The sequence below is a fragment of the Lepisma saccharinum genome, chromosome 4, assembly GCF_977018435.1.
Source record: "Lepisma saccharinum chromosome 4, izLepSacc3.1, whole genome shotgun sequence".
Classification (NCBI taxonomy): domain Eukaryota; kingdom Metazoa; phylum Arthropoda; class Insecta; order Zygentoma; family Lepismatidae; genus Lepisma; species Lepisma saccharinum.
This window is the reverse complement of record NC_139232.1, coordinates 70,380,376-70,396,136: the sequence shown is the minus strand read 5'-3', so window position 1 is coordinate 70,396,136 and position 15,761 is coordinate 70,380,376. Positions and strand designations below refer to the sequence as shown.

Sequence of the window (15,761 nt, the reverse complement as noted above, 5' to 3'; positions counted from 1 at the left end):
AATTTGTTTGAAATTTTGGATACTTACTAATTTGGGTCTCCTAATCACGAATCTGCACTTAAAATTTGGCGCTCACGTATAGAAATTCCTGAATTATGGCTAGTCCCACGAACCATTGGCACGTGGTTAGGTTAGGTTAGGAAACATAGTTAAATTTTAGGTTCATAGTAATATCAGGAATATATATATTTCGTTCTTTAAGTATTCGAAACGGAAAATCTTGCGATAAATAATGAGCAATTGTGCATTGTCGGTTGCGATGACTGACCCTCTTATTTTGCAAGTTTGACACGTGAGCGCCAAATTTTAACTTCAGATTCGTGATTAGGAGCCCTAATTTAGTGAGTATGCCGAATTTCAATCAAAATGGAGAAATTCCCTGTATTGTACAATCGCTCCAAAAGATGATTTACCGGCAAAATTCAATGAACGATGCGAGAAAACACTTCCCCGATCTTCCAGAAGTATAAAGAAACTGCATTCGGTAAGTAATTTCTCCTGTAAATTTGAGGAAATTCATCTGTCCCTTACGAGAGATTTACCAGGAATTTTTGTTTTTGCAGGGGTGGCAAACTAGGCATATTTTCTCCCATAAAACCAGTGCTTGAAGTGTGGGTGGATGCAGGGGGATTGTAGCCCGCAACTGTCTCCTTGTCATCATGTTTAAACATAGGAGAACCCCTTTCCATCCCCTAAATACAAGGCTCGACCAAACATCTCCCCAGCTAATATTTTCCAGTAATGGTTTCAAATGTTTAGTGATTTTTTTTGCATGTTTTATAGGAGTATAAGGAAGTGCTTTAGAATACTGGAAGCAATTGTGTAATTAAGTTCGAAGCTTGGAGAAACTAATTAGCAGTTAAAACCTTGGTACTATTATAGTATGGGGTGAAACCTATAAATCATATATTTCACACTTTTTTACATTGCTAACATACTATTTTGGAATGTGGAACCTTTCCTAAGGTGAAATAATGCATTTTTAACTAACATAATGTCTATTTCTTACATTTACGAGTACTTACTGTTACTTGTTATTTCGATTCTGTAACACATTATGGTGTGCGATAGCGTACTGGTTGAGGGCACGCTGTGCGAGTGTTTTGTCGATTTATGCAGTGTTGCAACCTCGTTCACCGGAAAATACCTACTTTCGTGCCCGGATTTGAAATTATGCTAATACCTCACAAACCATTGACGTTAGCCCCAAAAATAATTGTCCGTAAGGTTAGGTTAAGTTATGTTAGGCAAGCATAGTTAAAAAAAATAATTAAAAAATACTAGACACGTCATGTTCTAGTGAAAACACTGCGAGTTTGAAACACTGACTACGGGGTTACGTCATCTTAACACACAGAACATTGTGCTCTCGTGCAGAAAGCAAATGGCGGCAGCAGAAACAGCGTGTCGAACAGAGATTTTCACAGTTGATTGTTGTTGTTGTTGATTTGTTGTTTTAAGTCCACTTTATGCACAGTAAGGCTAATTGGGACTGGACCTACAGTTTTAAAGTGGGATCCAAACCACTTGTGCCTCCACCGGGTATCGAACCCGGGACCCCTTGATTACAAGGCAACGACGCTACCACTGCGCCATCGGGGAGGCCCAGGTTTTCACAGAAAACAACATGTATTCGCATTAAAATAGATCAAAACTACATTCACGAACTTCCACAATGCACCAGAAAATGATTTTCGTAAGTACTTTCTCCTGTAAATTTGAAGAAATCCGTCACCCCTATACTATAATGTTACCAAAACCTTCACTAAGTATTATGATTTGAAACGTAAGTTATGAGAGCATCTGCACTTTGCAGTGAAGAGCCACTCTTGTTTTCCGTTGTCTCAGACACAGATATTTATGCAAGGCTCGAAGGTGATTTTGTGGTTGAGACCAGATCTTACGCGATCAGGTGTTGGAAGCATTTGGGAATGTTATTTTCATGCTAAGTGCCCAAAACCTACCCCACCTAACCTAACAACAAAAGCATTTAGGGATGTTTTATAAATGCTAAGAGCCCTTAACCTGACCTTCCTAACTTAACAAAGAAAGCATTAGCGATGAAAGACTCTTTCAAACCCCAAGCACTTCTGCAACCAAGATGAAAGTAAACAAATGGATGCTAGTAATCAAAGAATTACATAAGAGTGTATAGAAAGGAAAAATCGTTCTCCAGACAGACATAGTAAGTAATCACCGAGATACTAAAGTATATGTAAACAGGCATAAATCCAAATCAAATCTTGTATCATGATTAATTTGGAATTAAACAATCAGAACTTGGACCCATTTTCCACCTCAAATGCTACATACTAGTGTTGACCGCTCAAAAAACACTCCTCCAGTGTGAAGTTGTCATGTTCCTGCAACACCCTTCTAAAAATAAACATAAATTTTAAAAAAGGTAAAGTTCCCTGGTCACTCTTCATAATGCCATAAGGCAGAGATATAAGAGCATGCCCTTTTTCTGATCCCTGTACAGACTTTTCTGGATCCTGCCCATAGTGAAATATTTTTTAAAATATGGAGAAGTACAAACACACATGGATGACCAGATGGAAGCCCCCTTTTTTTCAACAATGAATGTAAACGTAAAATTTTTCACGTATAATTTTCATTTCAGTTGCAGTAATTTATGCTAATTGCAGCCATGGTGGTCTAGTCAGTAGGGCACTTGACTGCTATGTGGGAGCCCCAAGGTTCGATTCCTGGGGTGGGAATATGATAAATGGGTACCTAAGGGCAACCCTGGGAGAGGGGGTGGGGTAAAGCCCCTATCTCCACATCCCCTAAATGTGCCTTCATGGCACGGTGCTATATGCACGCAGAACTTTACCTACTCTCCTTCTCCCATTGAGAAAAGGGTTTTATAAAATATATACTAAGCAGTATTATGTAAACTGTAGCTACTGAAAAAAAAATTGATAGAAGAGATTTATTTATTTACCAGAGAATTCCAAATACGCGTACAGCTTTGGCCATTTTACATTGGAATGTAATTATAATGGAAATAACAGAAAATAACAATGGAAGTAACAATAAATAATAATAACATAAACTAAAATACATAATTTTTTCCTTCATACTTCACGTTTGTGCATACAGACATATGAGATAAAGTGGATTACATGTTGTTACACAGTAGCTTTTAAAAACGTAACTGGTTTTCAAAAATATCAACTTGGTTTGGTAGAGTGTTGTATTGGCCAGGTAGTCTGTGGAAGAGAGAACGCTGTATTAGGCTTAATCTTTGTTTCTGATATGTGAAAAGTTGAGTGCTCCTTGTGGTGCGGGACGGTACTCGAAAGTTGTCGTGTATTCACACGCAGAGGTTAATTGATTCGCACACATAGGTACTTCACATTATAAAGATAAAAACGAGGATACAAAATAACAATTTAATACTAAACTTACAATAACCATTTCTAAGATGGCTGAACTCCCAATTTTATCAATAACCACTTTACAAACAATTGAATATAGATTCAGATTTTATGCACACTTAACATTCCCCCTCTTCCTTATTTGACTTAGTTATATTTCAGTCTATCAGGCGGTTTTCTCTGTCGAGAGGACCTCCTACACTGATGCTGCTGTTGTCGCTGATGTGGGCTGCAGGAATCATCCAAGTACGATGTAGACGGTTTGTCATCCGGCGTAGAAGCTTCCGGCGCCACAGAACCACTGCCATTACTTCCACTTTTTCCTGTAATGAATAAGTCTTCATCGCAGAAAACTGATCCGCCATCTTGACCTGTATCTGGTCCATGAATTCGTTCATCATTATCCTCCTCCTTCTTCTGACTTCCAAAATGATATCTATCTTTCTTGTCTTGCATCCATTTTAACTGATCTTCATGCACGACCCGGTTTCTACCTTCAACATTCACCAGCCATGTAACTTTGCTTTTCCGTGCTATAATTTTTCCCTTGACATACCTCATAGCATTCCTCTTGTCCTTAAATGGTAACATAACCCATACAAAATCGCCTCTTTGGTTCACCTTTTCATCTGATTCTGCTTTATCCCTTTCGCAGTTTTGATCTATTATTTCTTCCATTTGGGCATGAAATTTATTCCTGAGAATGTAGGAAAATATCATTTGCTGTGGCGTTTTGTCACCTGATGCGTTATATTCGCTTCTCAAAGCTACCAATACTCTCTGCAACAATTCTTCAATGTTGACATGCGTATTCTTATTCAATTGCTCCCATACAGCACAGTCTAGCTTTGTTTTCACTGTCTGCATGTAGCGCTCGACCTGACCATTGCTTTCAGGATGGTATGCAGGAGAATGGTACAAATTGACGTGACGTTCATCACAGAATGTTTTAAATTCTGAAGATTAGAATGGGGGACCATTATCTACCGCAATACACTTTGGTAGCTCAAAAATAGCAAAATGTTTAATTAGATAATGCTTTACTTCTTTAAATGAAGTAGACGTAACTCTTTCACAATCTACTATTATAATATAAGTAATACTTCTATACACAAAAAAAATCCATATGCATCCTTTCCCACGGATGTCTGCATTCAGTCCATGCACTATAGTTCTTAGCACTTGTATTTGTCTAGACTGCCGCACAAACTTCACATTTATTTACATACTTTCAATAGCCTTATCTATTCCTGGCTACCAATATCTCTCTCTGAGCATTACTTTCATTTTTACAATACCACAATGATCTTTATGGGCTCTCTGAATAATGTAATTTCGCACTCCTTTGGGAACAACCAGTCTCCGACCCCAATACAGTAACTCATCCGTAATGCTTAGTTTTGCCTGTCTTCTCTTGTATGCCAACAGTTCCTTCAATTCATCTCCTCTGAACCCTTTCACATCTTGTGGCCATCCATTCTTGCAATAAGATTTCGTTAACTTAAGAATTTCATCTCGTTTGAAATACGTCAAAATCGCCTACTTTGCATTCGGTGTAAGCGTAACCTGGTACACAAATTCTTCTTGCCTAGGATCATCATCATGTACGTCAGGAAGTGGCAACCTTGATAACATGTCTGCAAGTACATATTAGTTTATATGTGAAAGAAGCCAAAAATAAGCACCACCTTTGAATGCGAGGCGACGCCATAATAGGAATTGGTTTTTCCATAGCTAACAATTGCTTAGCTGGCATTGAATCTGTCCATATTTCAAACGATCTACCTTGTACTTATTTTTGGAATTTCCTCACTGCATATATGATACATAAAGCTTCTTTTTCATGCATAGGATAGTTAACCTTGTGCTTATTTAACGTACATGAAATACATTCAATCGTACGCAATTCCCCTTGTATTTTATGACATAATTGCGAACCTAATCCATTTTGAGATGCGTCACACTGTATAATAACTTCTTTACTCTGGTCGTATGGAACAAGGACCTTGACATTTTGTAAAGCCAGTTTAGCTACCTCAAATTGCCACTGACAATCATTTGTCCATTGCCATCGCACATTTTTCTTCAATAAATTGTAAAGATCCGACAAGATAACGGACAGACTAGGCACACATCTTCTGTAAAAATTAATACCTCCAAGGGAAGCCTTTAATTGTTTGGTGTTGCAAGGCTTTGGACATTGTGTCAATGCATGCAGCTTCTTTTCAGAAGGATGTATTCCTTCTTTACTTAAAGTATATCCTAAATAATCAATTTTGTTTTTGAAGAATGAACACTTGCTCCAATTAACCTTAACATTATACTCATTCAAACGGTTTAAAACTTCAAGTGTTCTGGATACTGCTTGTTCTAAACCCTTGCTAACAATAAGTAAGTCATCTTGGTATGAAATGACAAAATTTAATCCCTGTAGTATGCCTTCAATAGTTCTTTGAAATATTTGTGATGCGATCCGTACACCAAATGGCAATCTAGTATGTTGTATCAATCCCCATGGGTATTCATTACTATAGCTGTTTTCAGTTCTTACGGCGTGTGCTCTAGAAGCTGGCAGGGGAAGTGGGGAGCAGGGAACATGCCGTTGACCAACCAGAGAACAGACCACCTAGCGGTGGAGCAGAGAGTTACGCAGCCGCAGGAGGAAGCTGCAGCGCTAACCTCGTTCTGCACGTTGCTGTGTTGCCAATTCACCGCGTTGCTGATGGCGTTTTGCCCCAGTGTTGATTCCTGTTTGTTATGAGCTGAATGTAGGAATAACATGCATGGGAGTAATTGTTGTCCCGTCGTGTATTGCCTAACTGCATTGTTTCTTCGATAACGTGTATGTGGCAAGTGATGTGACGTTTATTTGTACTCTCGTTGTTCCATTGGGAGCTTTGTGTTTATCAACGCAGTAAGTATCGTACGATGGCGAACAGGAAGGAGGTAGTTTGTAACCAAGGCAGGAAAATAATCATTAGGGTTCATGAATATTTTCAAAAGGAAGCAGAAAACAGTGGTCCCTTGGTAAGTGTGCACAAAGTGCAACAGAGAGTTTTGGAAGATTGTGGAGTGACTAAGCGAACTGTGCAGCCTGCAGCGTATTGTTAGGGAAGGCAAAGACAGTCTTGAGGCGTCGGGTTCCAAGTCATTTGAATCACCGCGCAAAATCAAAAGAAACAGTATCACAAAGGCAATCGACGGTTGCGATAAAGATATAATAAGAAGAATTATCCTCGGGTGTTATGTAAAGGGTGAATATCAAACACTGAACAAGTTTTCGTTGATTTGCATACACAAATAAGCTTTCAGTGGGGAGTTTCGTCGTTGTGGAGGATACTGAAGTCTATGGAGTTCAAGTACAAAAAGAGCAATGACAGTAGACTATTTCTGATGGAGAAAGCCGATATAGTTACAGCCAGAGTAACGTTTTTGCGAAAAAGGCATGTTCTAAAAAATAAGGAACCTTTGCCCTATATAGGTATTTTATTTACAGTAGATGAAACGTACATACATCAGAATTACGCTCCAATGAAAATCTGGCAAAATAAAGAGGGTACAGTGGATTTAAAAGGGCCCGTGGGTAAAAGTGGGCACATTATTGTTTGTGACGTAGGTTCCAGTCTCACTGGTTTTGTACAGAAATGTAAATTAGTTTTCAGTGGTTTTTGCAGTTTTTAGATACGCTTGACAAAAGGAACATCAAAGATGCAGTGATTTTAATGGACAATGATGTTCCTACCAGGTACAGTTGGAAAGAATTCCTAGAATGTATACACTTGATATCATACACTTATCGGTAATCTACTGACCACAAGATGGGGATAATACACATTCTCAGGCCATACGCGAACAATGGGACATCTGTATTTCATGGTTCTTTCGATTTCAACTCCTCTTTCCCGCTACTCTGGCAACGCTGCAGTCTCTCTCTAACCGGCCTGTCTCATTGCGCTGGATAGGTCGTTTCCCCGCTCTCCACTTCCCCTGCCAGCTTCTAGAGTGCACACCGTAACAACTGAAAAGAGCTATAGTAACTGTTTGATTTGATCATCAAGTTTTATTTGAAGGTAAGCACTTCTGAGATCCAAGGTAACAAATACATCACATCCATTAACTTTTGGAAACACTTAGTCTATCCTGGGCAATGGATAAGTTACGTTTTCAACATATTTATTCACAGTGTTCTTGAAATCGCAGCAAAGCCTCAAATTACCATCATTCTTACACACAACGACCATAGGACTTGCCCAATCACTTGAGTCAATCTTTACTAGAATGTATTGCTCAATCAATTTGTCCAATTCAGACTTAACTTTCTCACGTAAACCATACGGAACATTATAAAATTTCTTAAAAATTGGTGTAATGCATTGTTTCATTGGAATCGTGGCTGTAAAATGTTTAATTGGCTGCGACAAATCATTATCGAATAACTCTTTATATTCGTGCCTAATAAATTTTATTAATCCTTGCACATCACAAGATGCAATCAGATTTTCACACTTAACCAACTGTGATTTAATCAAGGTTTGCCCATGCACAATTTTCAACTTGTCAGCTGTTAACACAGATGAAGCATTAGTCGTATCCTTCGACTTAACCAAAGTTTGCCCTTGAACAAATTTCAACTTGTCAGATGTTAACATAGACGAAATACGAGTCTTGTCTTGATACACTTCCAACGATGGCCTAAGTTGAGATAGATTAATGTGACAATCAGGCAATAAATGCTTAATCCATTGTCTTCCCATGAGTGGATATTTTAAATCACATGCGACTACATATAAGTAGTATTTTATCTACATGTTCATAACGAACTCTTACAGCAACCTTTCCTACTAACGGCAAAGTCATACTGCTAGCACATCGTAAAACACAGTCAGCTTCCAGATATTGCAAACCATGCAGTTGACTGTCACAAAATGTTTTACTTGCAATCGAAACTTTTGAACCTGTATCTATTTCAAAGTTCAACATAGAATCATTAATATTGAGAGCAATTACATATTCAGACGAAGAAACAAACTTACTGGTAGCTTTATCACAATGAGCTATTTTCATAGGCAATGAAGAATGGTCAGATATAAGATATGGTTGCGACGAAACTGAACTTTCATTACAGTGGGACGAACTATACTCAATCGATCTTTCTTGCATAAATTTACTTTCTCCATTTACTTCCATAGTAATCATTCCAACCCTTAATTCATTTACATCTAACACCTCACTGTCCATATCATCCGAAGAAACAGGTTCAACAGCCTGTACAGCGTTAGCCTTGTACTTGCTGTAAGGTTTAGTACTATTAGTTTCCTTATTGCGCTGTAACTTGAAACACTGGGAAACACCGTGACCGAATTTCTTACAGTATCTGCAATGCTTGAAATATTGTTGCTTTCTTTCCCGTTCATTTATACTTCCCTCATTATCCGATTGATTTTGTCTGAACATAAGATTGGATCCACTTGACACAGTATTTTGGAATTTCCAGCTATCCTGTTTTGGATTAGAATTGGCACCGGAGTTCAAACGCGTATCGCCCTTGCACTTATTTACCTTTGCGCGGGTAGTGTTCACAGAATTTACATTGGACTGGACTTAATACTCCTTCATATCTGCTTCTAATTTTTCCATCTGCTTAGCTACCTCAAAAGCTTTGTGAAATTCCATTACATTGTCAGCAATGAGTTTCTTACGAATAGTGTTAGATCTGATTCCGCTAATTAGTGAATCAAATAAAGCAATGGAAAGAAACTCACTATAACCACACTGCTCTCCGATCTTTCTTAATCTCCTTACAAAATCTTCTATTTGTTCGTCTTCTTCTTGTACACATTTTCTAAGCTTTAACCTTTGCACAATATAGTTGCTTGATGGACTATAATAAGATATTAATCTTTGTGCAATTTCCTGATAGGATTTATCATGAGGCAATGTAGGTGCTAATAATTCACGCAGAACTTCATATGGCTTGTTTCCAATGACAGATATTAATCTAGGAACTTTCTTGTCCTCTGGAATAGCTTGTGTTTGACAATAATTATCAAAGCGCTCCAAATACACTACTATCAATCCATCTTGGGGATCATATTTATCAAAACCAGCTACTAAAGCCATTATACATTACACTATAACACAAAGCTTAGAAGTGAAACATACTTATCCTCGATTTCTAACTAAATTCTCGTTGCCATGTATAGATCTCTGTCATGTATTCACACACAGAGGTTAATTGATTCGCACACATAGGTACTTCACATTATAAAGATAAAAACGAGGATACAAAATAACAATTTAATACTAAACTTACAATAACCATTTCTAAGATGGCTGAACTCCAAATTTTATCAATAACCACTTTACAAACAATTGAATATCAAATAATAATAACATAAACTAAAATACATAATTTTTTCCTTCATACTTCACGTTTGTGCATACATACATATGATATAAAGTGGATTACATGTTGTTACACAGTAGCTTTTTAAAACTTAACTGATTTTCAAAAATATCAACTTGGTTTGGTAGAGTGTTGTATTGGCCGGGTAGTCTGTGGAAGAGAGAACGCTGTATTAGGCTTAATCTTTGTTTCTGATATGTGAAAAGTTGTGTGCTCCTTGTGGTGCGGGACGCTACTCGAAAGTGAATTTCTTGAAGAAGGCGATCACTTCGTATGTTCCCATTGGTTATTTTATGGAGGAAAATATGGTCTGCAAGTATGTGTGTATCATATCTATCTATGATAAAATACTGTACAACTCCTGTTATTAAATTTCTGAGCATGCCATTATGCCAATTAGCTTCTCTGTGCATAAATTAAGTTAATGAATAATACTCGATAATGCATACATTACCTTTAACTTTAGTTTCAGATTGCAAGATGAAAATTAGCAACATTAGGTCACAGTTTGCCTCAGAATATCAAAAGTTGAAAAAAGTAGAAGAGATGGAAGGTTCGAAGAATGGATTCATGCCTTCCCTTTGGTGTTTCAACAAGTTACTCTTCTTGAAAGGACATATTTCTAGTCGAAAGTCATCAGATTACTTCATTTCATGTGAAGAAATTGAGGAATCAAGGGAAGGTTGTGCCAGCGAGGAGGATGTAGTAAGTATTCGTATTGCAGACACATATGTAGGTATATAATTTAGGATTGGTCTGTATAATTTAGGATTGGTCCGTATATAGAAACCAAGTGTTCCAATATAATAATTATAAATTATATTATTAATGGCAATGGCCATATTATTATTGTTGTTATCATTATTACAAGAAATAAGGAATATGGCTTATGAAATAGATATGTAATGGCATACATTACATAACTAGTTAAGACCAAGAAAGTTTGTATAAAAACTATATGTAACTTAACTTTCGTATGTACGTGAGTTGGAGATTTGATAGTGGCAACTATTTATTTACAAATGATACAAAAGAGATGTCACTGCGAGACTTTTACAGCCCTTCGATGTAGTCACGAGGATTGTGTACAACCTGTTGCCAGCGATGTAGAAGTCATAGCATACCTGTAGCAGTGCCTATTCTGTTTATAGTTCGAATGGAGCGGTCTATTGCCTGAAGAATATCTGGAATGCCACGAAGTAGTTCCTCCATCTTAGGGACCAAATCAAAGTCATGGGGTTTAAGTGTGGGGAATGGTAGAGCTCCTGCCTGACAAATCATCCACAGGCTGCACTACATGTGCCCGAGTGTTGTCATGCAAAACGATGGAAGGATTCAGAAGAAAGTGTCGCTTCTTCTTTTGCAACGCATGTCCCAGGTTATGTTCCAAAAATGAACCGTAATATTGCACTTTGACCGTCTGTCCTTGAGATACCGTATGTGTTAAGATAACACCATCACAGTCATACATGAGAATCACCATGACTTTCACATTAGTGGGGTTCAAACTAGACAACTTAAAACCATCAAATGCAATGATACTCTATCCCTCATCACTGCGCATGCGCCTAGCGTTGGAAGGAAGTTTCCATTTACTAGGAAATAGGTTAGGTATGAAACTAACATGTGGTGTAAGCATGAAATACCAGTTCCGGTTCATTGCATATATACAGCAGTGTTGCCACTATTAAATCTCCAACTCACGTATTTGGATTCTTTACGACAGCGATAAATTTAAAAAAATCGTTTTACGTCCACTATGATCACATAGACTAAGTGGAACTGAAGCTACAATTTAAAGTGGTATCACACTGTGCATCCTCGTGAGTATCGAATTATAAATTATATTATTAATGGCAATGGCCATATTATTATTGTTGTTATCATTATTACAAGAAATAAGAAAGGTGGCTTATGAAATAGATATGTAATGGTATACATTACATAACTAGTTAAGACCAAGAAAGTTTGTATAAAAACTATATGTAACTTAACTTTCGTATGTACGTGATTTGGAGATTTGATAGTGGCAACTATTTATTTACAAATGATACAAAAGGGATGTCACTGCGAGACTTTTACAGCCCTTCAATGTAGTCACGAGGATTGTGTACAACCTGTTGCCAGTGATGTAGAAGTCATAGCATACCTGTAGCAGTGCCTGTTCTGTTTATAGTTCTAATGGAGCGGTCTATTGCCTGAAGAATATCTGGAATGCCACGAAGTAGTTCCTGCTTTGATTATTTTACAATGTCGCATTTCTAGCTCTTGGGTTAATCACAAGAATAAGTATGAATGATGGACAAACACAGTGGTATTCATGCCTTGGCCAAGGTTTGAGCGTGGGACCACTGGCACAGCAGAATGTTATGTATCCCACTGGAGCATGGAGGCTGCTTTCTTAATTGGCAGTGTTGTGCGGTATAAAGTTATGGACATTTCCTCCTGCACTCTAAAAAATAATGGCGTATTTTATAATTTTTTTCTTTGGAAATGTTCTAAGAATATGCTTTGCAACTCAGCAAAATGTTCTTGTGTTAGACAAGCTACTTCTTAAGAAAACGTCCAGTTTTGATGCAAAGATTTTCTTGACAGAAGTCCCTGTTATGGATTAGTGTCCACACATTGACAATTTATTAGGGCTTCAGAGGCATATTTGCTTATATCGCTAATGGACTTGATTGAGACTTTGGGTTTCCGAGTAGAGCAGTCAACACTCTGGAAGTAAATACACAAATACTATGACAGAAACTAAATAATGGGAGAAAAGTTAGAAGGTGCAGTGATTGCCTCAATTGTCCATGGAAAATTCTTTGTGAATATAAAATGATTGTTCCTTCAGTACAATAATGTGCCCAGGAATGCATTGTAAGAGTGGTTATATAACCATGAACCCTCATTGGTCAATACCGATGCTTCCAACATATTTACTTCCGTCATAATTAAGACATTACAGTTTTTTTCTCTTTAAATGTGTGATGAATAACTAACTCACTTTAACACTTTTCTGTGTCTGGGATTGTCCTCATAATTTTTTTATTTTCTTCATAAGTTGCTTACTTAGAAAGATGAAATTTTTCATTAATTTTTGGTAATGGCCTGTGCTTGCATGAAGTAAAGATAATCCTTTGCTTATTTTTCTGTTTGCAAATTGCAGCAATGATAAATGGCGAACAGCGATAATTGCCGTCTGTTATATATCATTGTTGCAATTTGAAATATATATGAAAGATTAGCTGATATGTATGGATTGAAACAAGCAAACTAGCCATTCTTACAAAATGAACAAAACTACGAGGAGCGATTTATTAGTATCTCAAATAAAAAGGTAAACGGCAACTTAACAAGTTGAAATGTATTTATTTTTCAGTATAGTCTCTTTTTAGTTCGATGCACTTAAACCAACATTTCTCGAGGGCATTTTTACCACTTTGCTGTTCAAAATAACTATTATGGCACCCTGCTTGAAATTTTATTTTAGTAGTCTGCTATTCATATTTTTGTTTCTTGTAATTCTTGAGTCGTCACCTTATTTGGGCATCCACTAAGGTATGCATGCATCTTCACATCTCGTTTGACCTATACTTGAAATCAGTGACCCATGTAACTGTATCCAATTTGAATTTGACCTGCTTAGCCCCGTTCGCTTTCAAAACAATTGTTATTGATGACACAAATGTTCTCTCCGCACCCCCAATATGTACAAAAAATCACAGATAGTCTATTTTAGTGATCTGTCACATCGACAGTAGGATAGATAGTGTGCCTACTATCAGATTAAAAATTATAATTACTCGAGTTTGGATTCCCATTAAAAATTAACCAGTAGACCTACATAAAAACGAGTTACATCATAATTTAGCTCATTTAATTCAGCGCTAATCTATGCTAGCAATTTTGTTTTTCGAGTATGCCTTCTATTACTTACCGTCGTGAGAATAAAAAGGGTAGTTTTTTCTTCTTTTTTTTTTGAAATGATAGTTATATTTGAAATTCTGTAAATCAATAACGGGTTGTCCAATTGTTATGACATTTTAGTAGGTTGCAGGCAGAACGGTTTTAAACACGGCACACAGCGATGTTCGTTGAACTGCATAAATTACTGGTGTTGCCACGTTCTGCGTACAGATTTACTCTGCTGAATAAAAATCTGTATAAAATCAGTTTCGCAATGTGAATTGACAATGATATTGCATTTTAAAACATGCAAAGAGCTTCAAAACAAGACCAATAATGTATTTGTAGGACTACCCAATACCAAGAAAAGTTGTTTGGCAAAATTGAAAATAACAGTTTTTTGAGAACCTGAAAATTAATAATTGGGTTTAAAACCTTTTTGCCTGCAACCTACTAAAATTTCATAACGATCGGACAACTCATTATTAATTTACAGAATTTCAAAATAGCAATCATTTCCAAAACTAAAAAAAAAAGTAGATTTGACATTTTCTGAAAAAAAAATGTATCTTGTCAATGACAACAGAACTTTGATGATACTATTGTCATCTATGCTACGTTTCGTTTTTGAATACTTTCAGGTCCCATCATACACAGTCCTGTACAATGATGAGGAGGAGACTATCCTTCCAGATCTCCCAGCTGAGTGCCAAATAAAGCTAAATGCAAGTTCAGTCCAACACGTTTTGCCAACAAAGCAGAAGAAAAAGAAGAAAGAGAAGCCTCCATATTTCCGATCTACACAAAACGATTGTGGGATGGCATTGGGAGTGACTGCTGAGAAGCTGACAAACAATGAGAAAAATGTAGCATTTGCAAATTTTGTGGCAGAATCCATGGACAATATTAAAAGCAAAGTTTTGAGAATGAAACTGAGGCATGAAATAATGCAAAAGATTATGGAATATGAACTTCAAGATAATGCAATAATAAATAACTGAGGTGCATGAGAAAAGAACAATGTATAAATCTGCTCTCTTTTGGGTGTGCATTGTATAATGTCACTAGTTACAACTCTCACATTTGATATATATCTGAAGATTTTTGTTAATTCATGAAGTAACAGCATTTTAAAATGGACAACATATTTTTTTATTAAAAAGAAAATGTACATACTTTATGAAGAAGATTTTCTTTAAACTAAGGAAACATGTCGGTAACTCTCGATATAGTAATAGACATGTGTTCCTTAATCGTATATGTATATTTATATATTCTTCATAAAGTATAATTTCCATGTTAATGAAAATTCAAACTAATCGTGTCTTATTTATAAGATGCCTGTGCATACATCATGAGAATCTGTATTGCATTAGTGTTTTATACTAGTGCTATGTGATATTCCTGCAGTTTTCCTCATCAATGTATCGAATACCTCTGTTGCATTGTAAATTATCCTATGTCAATCTCTAGTTGTGTTTTTTTACTAGAACCATAAAAAGTGTGTTAAAAATATATATTTATTCATTAAATTGTCATAATATGTATTCATTTGTTCTTGTTTTTAAATTCGTTTCATACAGTATGTCTCATGTCCTCTTCAGCGCTTGAAGTTGAAATTGCTAGAGTCGTTTTCACGTTTAGAAGACACAATGTGCTCTTATGGGCAATGCTTTTCTTATGGGAAATACGAGCGCGCTGTTGTGAAATTTCTGGATTTACAAATTTAGCTTAAGTAAAATTTATACCTGCAGTTTTGCAGGAAATTTTGTAGAGAATTCGATGGTGAACACAAAAAACTGGTAACTTGCTTACATAATTTTAGATAAATGAAAAACGCAAATTTTCTGTGAAAACACAATTTTTACATTGTTTTCATTCCTAACGTTGAAACATGCCGTAAAATTGAAGCATTCATTATTAAAAAAATTGACACTGTTTTTTAATTGTTATAGGTGACGGTGGTACTCAGAATTTATCAATACTTTAAAGCATAATCGCATTAAAAAATATTCAAATAAAGTATGTGGAGATTTTTTATATTCTTGCAGTAGAAAATGTCGTCGCTGGCCATT

General features: G+C 36.5%; 1 protein-coding gene across 3 annotated transcripts in view; it reads left to right on the top strand.

Moving 5' to 3' along the window:
- LOC145987191 (uncharacterized) overlaps positions 1-15,233 on the top strand; it is a 45,418-nt gene extending 30,185 nt beyond the window's left edge. Inside the window, exons 1-3 of one of the 3 annotated variants that reach the window (XM_083121707.1) lie at positions 367-484; positions 10,256-10,494; positions 14,328-15,233. In XM_083121707.1, the coding sequence (XP_082977833.1) occupies positions 433-484; positions 10,256-10,494; positions 14,328-14,687 (651 nt within the window). In that variant the 5' untranslated portion in view covers positions 367-432 and the 3' untranslated portion in view covers positions 14,688-15,233. Of the gene's footprint in view, positions 1-366; positions 485-2,135; positions 2,186-10,255; positions 10,495-14,327 lie in introns of those variants that run through there. The other 2 variants (XM_083121708.1, XM_083121706.1) reach the window with 2 other exon arrangements.
- The last annotated feature ends 528 nt before the right edge of the window (positions 15,234-15,761 follow it).